Consider the following 10,264-nt stretch of genomic DNA (forward strand, 5'->3'; position numbering starts at 1 on the left):
GGATTCAGCCGGTTCGCGCCGGTTTTATAGAACCGTCTTGCGAAATTTTATGAGATCAGCGAACCGGTTAGCATTAATGGTTACTGTCAATGGACTTTTTGCAACCGAACCGGCTGAAAAATATGACTTTGTGATAGAACCGGCTGACAAAAAATTCCTACCACTGCATACGACCATAAAGTTTTGTGTCCGAAAATACGCTAATCATAGTGGTTACTAAAAGTTGTGTCATGTTTAAGTGTACGACATTCGGGGCCATGTGCAAGAGCCTGCGTTTTATTTTTTCTGCGTGCTGTGCTTTAAGGCAGATATACATGTCCAATCAAAGCGTTACATCACCACCGGATTGTTGTTTATCTGTGTTTGGTGACTGCACGCAGCAAAATCATCACTACACGAGGCATGACCACACGGACCGATGACATATCGCCTGCCATTTAATGATGTTGCTAGAACGTCATATCCTAGTAGGCTGTAACCCAGTGCTATGTATAGTTGGTGGCAGAACAGACTATATTGTGGGTCCCCAAAGTTTACGTAGAATGTGTTGTTATTGTTGGGGGAGAAATATAAGATAGAACGCATTTAAATGTGGTAATGAGGTTTAGGTAGTAATTAGTGATGTGGAAAATGTAGTAAGTTGTATTCAAAGCAATTTGGGTTTACAAAAACAAAGACAATACCTTTCGGAATTAACCAGAACAAAACGACTTCCAGGCTTTTTTCGCTGTTCAATTATTTATTTCTGTGTAGGGGTAACTTATTTGCATGAAAGGTAAACAGTAGGCTAAATAGGAAACACCTTCGCGTGAAATGATAAAGCATTTTACTGTAGAATAATGGCGCATTTGAAACATCTTGTGTGAAATATTTGTAAGTAAATAATGTTTAAAAAGTTATTATGTTATACTTTTCTAACCAGGAGATGATGTTTCAATAAAGCGTTGAAATTTAAAACGGCTGTAAGCACATAATTTGCGAGTTTCCTGTGATATGTAAACCTAATTTTGAAAAACAGGACATAAATTATTTAAAAAAGTAATAAAAGAGGAAGTTGGCTTTCACACAGACTGTAAAATGATTTAGTTTCCAAAATAATATGTTCTGTTTCATCTGTGCAACTTTGATTTAGCAACGCGTCTCTCTAAGCTAAACAATAATATAAGTTATACGTTTTAGTGAGATAACAGGAAGAGCATAAGTGGTTATGGTGGGTAGTACGACAACATCAACTCGTGTTGTTTATAGTTAGGATGTATACCTGTTGATGCGAACATTTGCTTGTAAAAAGGATGGAGACTCGATATTACGCATAATATGCAAACACAGCAGTTTTCACGCGCGCCGCCACATTTGACAGATGGCAATGTTTGTTCTGTTTTCGATGACATTGAACATAAGGGTCAAATAGGTTTGTGTCTGTATAATAAATCCGTTTTTATGTACATATGGCTTGATTTTTTAACAATGTTCTAGGCGCAAGACACACGTAAATACAAAGTGAGGTGACACACGTAAATACAAAGTGAGGTGACACACGTAAATACAAAGTGAGGAGTCGCAAGAAGGGATTTAGAACAATTTAAATATCCTTCTCAGAAAAAAATTAAGGCATCCATTTGCAATTATGTGTGAATGCTTAGATCACCTTACTATTAATATAATTGTTCTTAGCTTAATTTTGTAAATGCTGACAAGTTGATAACACTGTAAGGGCATTATATTGTGATGAATTGTACAAAAAGTTTGTCCAAAAAGAAACTTACATTGAAAAAAAAAAGGTTAAGAACGACAACTTTTTGACAATCGAGGTCCTTAAAGTCAGTTGTTGCCACACTCTTGAATGTACTCGACAGGCCAAATCAGACCTTAAGCTTTATAGCTACTTTCATTTGTGAATTAAGTAGGCTATGTTTAAGTATGATTTGGCATGAAAAAAGTACGCTTTGTTTAAGAAAGATCGAACGAAGCTCAACCAAAACCTATTTATACATATATACAGTTTGCTTTTGCAGGGTTAAGTCATCAACTTTATAAGTATTAAAACTGCGTTGAAACAGCATAGCCAACGAACATGCCGTTCCTTCACGTTTTTTGCAAGAAATCGCAATTTGCCTTGGAAATTACCCATTACATAGTCACGTGCGAGCCAGGAATAGACGATGGCATTAAGAAGATCATAAACGAAATTTTCCATCAGTTCTGCGATGGAACAACGGCTAGCATGACAGGCGAGAGGCGCTTGTCGTTGGCTTGCAGAAGTGGCAAGCTGCCAGTAAATGTAGCTGAAAAGTCAATCGTGATGCTCATGTTACTGGAGCGATTTGAAGAAACGGGTTGGACACTTGTAGCGGGAGAGAGCGTTCACGATGAACGTGGAATGATTTTTAAGAAAGTGAAGCAAGTTTAAATATTGCGCAATTTGTTGATAGTTTTGTTTATAGGCGCACAAGGGCTTGATTTTAACAAAAACAGACTTGTTCACACTTGCCCAGCTTTACCCAATAGTTCGATGTTTTTTTTGTACATCCAATCCTGTATTGCATTTTATACACAATCTTATGTACATCAACGCCTATTAAGGATTTTGCTGCGAAATGTATTTACCATTGTCAAAAAACCAAAATATTTGCAGCAATTAAGCATGGCCGCGTAAAACCATTGTTGCGTCTTGAGTATGTCTGAATATACATCTTTCAAAAATTGTAAAAAAAAACACCAGCAAAAATGTCTACGATAGGAGTAGATATTGCAAACAGCGTTTCTTAGATATCGAAATCAGAAGATAGCGGGGCTGCGCAACCGCAAAGTTATGGGTTCGAATCCCACCTCGAATTCTTAGACCACTAAACAGTTTGCTACTCTTTCATTTGCGCCAACAGATTGTAATAGATGATAGACAAAAACAGTATTATCTTTTTTGATATCAGTCTTGTGTGTGTTATATGCCTCATGTGTTAGTTCAACTGTTTTGTCGCGTTTGTGTCACCTTGAGTGTTTCATTTCATTTAAGTTCGCGTATTTTGTTGCGTAAAACGTCAATTTTTATTGCTGTCTGCACATTAATTGTATACACATATTATGTTTATGCGAGTCGTTTCATTTTAAATGTACCTGTATGTTTTTTGCCGCTAACTGTCGCTATCGATTTATTGGCTAAAAGTCTAATTTATGCTTTTTGTGTGTGGGTGTTCAAAACACTTCAGCACCGTTTCACGGGGAACCTTTTAGCCGCCATTTCACATTTATTTTACGAACAGTACGTTTGCGATCTGTAAATTGAAGAGTTGTGTAATAAAATAGATAGCAAAGCCAAAAATAATGTGATGTCTATCTTTGCTGTATGCGATACAATTGCATAAGGTTAATTTCACCCCAAACCGTATAGTTTCCTTAGGCAGCATATTCAAAAACTGGTCAAAAATATAATTTACTCTACACCAATTAAAAACGATGAAAATACAAACCTAAAAGACGGGGCTGTGATTCATACTTAAGTTAAACGTGGCAAACAACATTAACTGGAGTTTACTTTGACGCTGGTGAGTTGGAAAGGAGAAAAGGATGATTTTCCAATGCTTGAAATTGGTTAATATTTGTCACGGTGTCACGGTACAACGTGGTGCGCACCAGGACGTGTATTAAACCTTTGTGGCGCAGCGCTCCTACTGATTTCCTAAGTTGGCCTCTTTGTGTATTAGGGGAATGCCAAAACGATAACAGGTGCAAACGACTTGGAACTATGTGGCCTGTTGCGATGCGCTTTATAAAACATTCCTGTGCAGAAGAAAAACACAAGTGATTGCTGGCAGGGGTCCCTGCGGTCTATAAAGGCTTTGGAATTCGGCTCCTCAAAGGAAAAGTATTTAGGCTTATGAGCCTTTTAAAGAATATTTCGTAAAAGCAAAAACAAACATACAAAATCGTTTAATGTTTATGCACATTTAAAGTTTGGTTTATGTAGCTTAAAGTTTTATGCTTGCTTATGAATGCTAAAACATGTTTTAGCATTCGTTCCTAGTTACCACTTATATTTTTCCATGTAGGCTACATTAGGAAAACAACGGCTTTACTATTTGAATTTCCTTGAACTGTTGCTGTGAACACGATTTTCGAGTGTCGAGTGAGTTAATAGCGCATAGTAAAAGCGGCATTTATTGGGGGTCATTTTAATGCGAAAGCCATATACTTGGGACGGCGTGAATGTTTAAAGCACCGCTCTCACCACTATTTTTCTCTTTTAAAACAATTTACAACATGCGTGGATTGTTCGGATCTTTGCAAAGCAGTTTAAAGTTTAATGTGTTTCATTTGTTGACTAAGATCCCAACGGGGGTTGTTTTTGAAACAAGCCTGGTTTGAACTACAAGTCAAAGTTGTTTACAATGACTATTCTAACATGTGTATTCGACAACAAATATGTGTTTAGATAAGCCAACATCGGTTTAGATAAAGCTAAAGTGTGTTGTATAGAAAAGTTTAAGTTGTATGCAAATGAAACATCGATGTGTGTAGATTATTACTTACGTTACAACATATTTTGGCTGACAGCTTATGCAATGCCACATAGTAATTACCATCAATTTTTAAAACGATTCTGGTCCGGGCAGGGTTTCGGGCTTATACTTTTGGGTTCGATTTTCGGGCCCGCTTGTAACTCTGACATGCCTTGACATGCATTTAAAAAGATTAAATATCCACACTCTGTGTATAAAAGGTATTGTCTTACACAAAATTACGGATATTAACTGAAAAAAAGCCTTTATTTTATAAATTGCAAATTTAATCTCAGTTATATCATGGTTTAGGTCAGTGGTTCTCAAAGTATGGGTCGCGACCCAAACATGGGTCGCGCAGGGTAAAAAAATGGGTCGCGCTATGATGATACAATTGTGCCCAAACGAACTATTACAGCGTTAAGAAAAGGCAAACGAAAATTTTTACATTTGGGATTCACTTCTATCAATTATCATGGTGCCACAATGTGTGCTATGTTATGCGGTGTTGTGGAACGTATCGAGCTCGTTAAGCCTGCAGCCATTGACATGGACAGACTCCTATGCGGCGACGACGTGGCCTCGTAATTGCAGTCCGTCTCGTTATCAAACAGCACAGTTAAAAGTCGAATCACAGACCTTTAACTGAATGTAAAGTATCAAGTGGTCTCCCGAATAAAAAATAGAGCCGTGCATTTATGATGACAAAAGTTCGGTTTCATCAATCACTTTAAATAAATTATCATTTGTTTGTAATAAATCATTGTTTCATTGTACTGTGTACTACTGGTTGTCTGTGTCTTTTTCTATTTCATGCATATCGGAAAAAAATACATTTTTTGATGTTTGAGACTTGGGTCGTGAGATGTTCATAAAACTCAGATTTGGGTCGCGGTTAAAAAAGTTTGAGAACCACTGGTTTAGGTTAAGGTATAGGAAAGTAAAAAATAAATATTCTCAAGAGCAAAAAACATTGTCTTAATACAGCTTCGTGTGTTTGTGATTAAAATGTTACATTTTCAAGTAGGCTACGCAAAAATAGCTTCAGGTGAGAAAGGCGTCACTATGTATAACAAAGCCTAAAACGTGATTACGAATCGGAAACCATCTCCTTTGACGCAATATACTTGGAAATGTTATTTCTAATCGTCAATATGTTCATTAGACAAGGTTGGACAGGATGTCACGGCTAAGTTGGTCTTGTACGACGTAGATGAGTAAATTTCTGCCGTACGCAAGTGATCTTGGGAACTAAATGAGTGGTTTAGCGTAATTGCTGGGTTTAGGTGATGATGGGTTTGGTTGAATCGGAAATACAATATATTTAAGTGTGCAGGTGCAAAAGTGGCTATTGCCTAATTTTCATGATGTCAGTTGATACAATTAAACTCAATATTCGTTTGGTTATAGGGTTTTTTTGCGAAATATTTGCGTTGGTTTGTAAATTGCCGTTATAATTGACCATTAAAGATGACAATATTTTTGTTGTAACTTGTTTAAGTCGGCGATATCAAACAAAACTTAAAAATCTGGGTTGAATCAAAGCGAAGCGAAACTACCACACAAGACACAGCGCTTACTGCACGACATAGGGTAAATATTGACATAGTAACGTTTCAGGAATTAAAAAGGTCAAATTAGTCCTAGACGTATTGTAAATACCAAAGCCCAATCGCAACCTTAATAGTTCCCGTCCATAAACATTACTAGACACAAAAAAGTAGTAGGACTTTTGTCTCGTATAAGTTTTGTTGAAAAATAAAAACCGTAAAAAATGTGTTTTGCAATAACACGCGCCTGGAGGTATGTGTAACATCGGAAGTCAATAGCCATGCAACACGGAATTTTCTGAGTAAAAAATCTATTTTTAGCTCAAAAACAAATCTTTTGCTAGCACAATTTTATTTCGGAGAACCGCTTGCGGCTAAAAGTTTATGACGTACCGGGCAAAAGGTGTACAATATTCAATGACGACTCTATTTTCGTGACTCATATGCTAAGTACAGGAAGTCAAAACCTTATTCCGTGCACTAGCTGGACGGGAACAGCATTTAACATTTTTGGTGTTAACTACAATACAAGCGATTTTAATCAATTGTCAGAAAACAGAATAAGCTTAAATAAATATCTGATTTTACTGTAAAATGTACGCATGATGGGAGTTTACATGCGAAAACAAGAATAACGCGAATATTATTCGTTTGTGTAGAATTAAACACCATCTGACATATATAAATAACAAAAACAAAAAAAATATTATTGACAAAGTATACATATCGAATATTTCTACACTATGTACAGTGAGAGGTTAATTCCACTGCATTCTGTGTTTGTTTTTGCTTACATTTCTTTTGGTGCCTATGCTAATGTTGCGTATGTTATAATATACGACTTTGCATTTGATCGTACTTGCAAGCATCTTAACTATGTGTTGTAAGGTCATATCCCTATTAAATTGTAACATTATAGTTTTATGTGCTTTTACAACCGTGGCTCTTACTTACATAATCATGAACAAAGGTTAAGAAACACTCAGACACAAAAACAAGCGTGTAAAAAGTGAAAAAGAAACAATGTCAAAACGTGATTAGTGACAATCAGTGTTTTGTACCAGCATTTTCATTCGTTTGGAATTCTTTTGGCGTTTTCCTTTCGGCCAATTACAGACGAAGTACCCAAAGATGCAGCCAATTACAATACTGAAAACGATCCAAACGTTGTAGGTCATCACAGCAAGCATTATAACGTAGGAGAAGATAAGTTGCACTCCGTGAAGAGCTGTGTCGATGAAATGAAATGGAAGACCACGACGCGTGTTTTCACTAAATTGAAGGGTGATTGTTATGAAAATAAAGTAGAATTTTTTTTATATATAATGTCAGTGGTGGGATTCATCCGGTTCGCACCAGTTCTATAGAACCGTCTCACGATATTTTATGAGATCAGCGAACCGGTTAGCATTACTGGTTACTGTCAATGAACGATTTTGCAACAGAACCGGCTGAAAATATATGACGTTTGTGATAGAACCGGCTGACAAAAAAATTGAATCCCTCCACTGTATAATGTGTACTCGTTTTAATGACCACTTTTACTATGAATAACATTATCGCCACAGGCTGGTCAAAGGCACAATAAATATATGTTTTACATCAATTTATTCAGCATGAAAATATGTGTGACTTTTGTGGCAAAATTAGCAACAGAAGTTTAATTGTCTCACTTGGCAATGCTTTCGATTTCGTCATCGTCGCTTAAATCGACACTCGTGACGTAGGTTTCGCTGACGTCACCAGAGCTGCAGCATTTTGGGGTTTGGCTTTTCAACTGTACAAAAAAAAATTGAGTTTGGTTGCCAATCCAACGCTTATAAAATCGTTTTTGTGTTATAAGTGCGATTAAAAAGAACAACTTAAAAAAAAACGACGATATGCGATTTACAGTAGCCTAAGTCATTTAACTTAGCATTTGATTGTAAAGCATAGCACTTTATAATTGGCATTAATCACACAATCAAACCTATATAATAAATTGTTTAACATGCCACTGATGCGGCCTTCATATTACTGATGATGGCATAAGCATCTGCCGAAACGTTTGAGCAATAAAGCATGTCGCTTTTTAAGGTCTATTTGGGCCGTTATTTTCACCATTAAACTTATGTGTCAATAGGTTTAGTAGTATAGTGTCGAACATTTTACCTTGGTAACACACTTTTCTCCAGTGTTTGGTTTTTTGATCGAGCATTTGCAGCAACTGAAGGCACAACAAGACGAATCAAGAATACGAAGACGCATAAACTTCACGTATTCATAGGCAATGCCGAGAAAAAACACCAAAAGACATCCCATGAACAGATCTAAAAAGTGCTATGTTTAGCAAAGAACCGACAATGGTACCGTAACACCGCACATTAAAACAATTGATTACTTAACACCAAGACCGTACAATAGTACTTTTGTTTCATGGCGATTTATTTAAATACGTAAACGGCAAGAGGTTTGAATTAGACACTATCCTTACAAACCAAAAAAATTCAGAATCCTAAAGGTCCTACATGCAAAATGATAAATGCTTTAATGTTTATTTAGAAGTAGAAGTACAGTAAACCTCGTATAATTCTGTCTCGTTTCGATCCAAAAAAATGTACGGATTAGGCGAAGATCTGGATTATTCGAATCCGGTTCAACCGAGGTTTACTGTTATAAATTTCCATTGTTACTAAACTACAGACAACACAAATAAAAAGAAAAAACTACCTGAGCGAGATTTTATTTCAGTCGCTTCAAAGAGCAGATGAAACGGCAGTTTGTTGTTAAACGTCATGGTCATCACCATCGTCATCATTGATGACGTCATACCGTTTTCCATGGTGGAATTAGAATCCATACTGTCCATGGACCCAGCTGACATACTTATATCTGGGGTTGTTGCCGGCTCCATTGCCCCCATATGGTGATGCCCGGACATATGTTGCATAATTTTACCTCTTTATTCTTTTTTAAACTTGTTTCCAAGATCTGTAGATTGTACGTATAAGTTTAGTTTACATAAAACTAGTAATTACCTTTTTACTAACAAAAAGCAGAGTGGACAAGGCATATGTCTAACCCGCTAATGCGTGGTCATGAAATCAAAAGCGTTTGAATCCCAGTAGTCTATTTACAGTTTATATCACGAGAAAACTCTGACCTCCAATATATAAACAGTTTTTTGAACAGTTTACAGTATTAACATTCTGCTTTATTTCCACGTTACGGATCCACGACTTGAATATTTCGCCAACGGACTAATTAAACACGGTATAATATCGCTTGCTGTCAAATCAAATTTCCGCATTATCCATTAACATAACGCGAAAATCCTACATTTATTAACCTTTCTTCTAGTTACACTTTTAGTCCGACAGCAACGTAAAAATTTAAAACCAACAATGTATAAAACACGTTGATTCAGAAGAACTGGCTCCTTTTTTACGATTGCAAAGATTTAAAAAGCTAATTGGTCAAGTATGCTTAGTCTGACTGACTGTTTGCGGAGACACGATAATATTACTACACAGTTGACGCGGGACAGCTTGTAAAATCACGTCTCAGACGTAATGAACTTGCGAGCTTACAAACTTACTTCTTACGCTCGGCGCTTTTTTCACAATGCTTCCCAGATAGCCGGCTTAAAAATAGACGCCTTATTCATTCAACTTTCAGGCGCTTTCACACCCCGGGAAAAAAGCTTTTTGTGTTGGGCTAATTGCCTTTGGGTGGAAATTAAGCAAAGGGGTAATTGATTAATTTCTTGTCAACACTTGCTTGGTGATGAATACACAATAGAAAACATGCTATGCGGAGGTTAAAGTTATAAATAGCAATAGAGGGCAAATATTCGGATTGGAGACATTTTACTTAGAGTTCCAACAAGCTCTAACATATACATATGGATTGTCGTTGAACCGTTTTCATCGTACGAACAAGTTCATTCAATTACCTTTTCTCCATGCCCAAACGCTATACCTATTGTACCGATCATTTTTGCGATTTTGTTTTTTACAAACTTGGTAATTATTCTATATCTCTTACGTTGCGAATCTAATGTGAAATACATTTGAACAAATAGTTTAAAACCGTAAACTGTTCAGCCAAGTTTGATTAAACACACGTGTAGGTAATGTAAACCATTTAGCCCTTAAAAAGAGGAAAAATATTTGAGCGGCCTATGACCAAGTTACGCGAGGTTTCATTTATCGCATGCGCTTAAAGACCAATTTAAAT

The 10,264-nt window shown here is 36.5% G+C and overlaps 1 protein-coding gene across 1 annotated transcript; it reads right to left on the reverse strand.

The window, feature by feature from the left end:
• Positions 1 to 5,968: 5,968 nt before the first annotated feature.
• LOC145217735 (protein SLC31A2-like) lies at positions 5,969 to 8,923 on the reverse strand. The gene is made up of 4 exons (XM_080085075.1): positions 8,756 to 8,923; positions 8,198 to 8,355; positions 7,720 to 7,823; positions 5,969 to 7,318 (listed from the first exon to the last, which is right to left on the reverse strand). Exons 1-4 carry the CDS (start codon positions 8,907 to 8,909, stop codon positions 7,084 to 7,086), a joined length of 651 nt encoding a protein of 216 aa, XP_079941201.1. The 5' UTR covers positions 8,910 to 8,923; the 3' UTR covers positions 5,969 to 7,083.
• Between the last annotated feature and the right edge of the window lie 1,341 nt (positions 8,924 to 10,264).

The sequence above is a fragment of the Phallusia mammillata genome, chromosome 3, assembly GCF_965637545.1.
Source record: "Phallusia mammillata chromosome 3, kaPhaMamm4.hap1.1, whole genome shotgun sequence".
Lineage (NCBI taxonomy): Eukaryota > Metazoa > Chordata > Ascidiacea > Phlebobranchia > Ascidiidae > Phallusia > Phallusia mammillata.

Bases quoted from the DNA above. Each gene is read 5' to 3' on its own strand.
- LOC145217735 (XM_080085075.1), bottom strand. From the start codon at position 8,909: ATGTCAGCTGGGTCCATGGACAGTATGGATTCTAATTCCACCATGGAA. The intron at 8,356-8,755 runs GTAGTTTTTTCT...AGCACTTTTTAG, and splicing joins TGAAATAAAATCTCGCTCAG to ATCTGTTCATGGGATGTCTT. The intron at 7,824-8,197 runs GTAAAATGTTCG...TTTTTTGTACAG, and splicing joins GAGAAAAGTGTGTTACCAAG to TTGAAAAGCCAAACCCCAAA.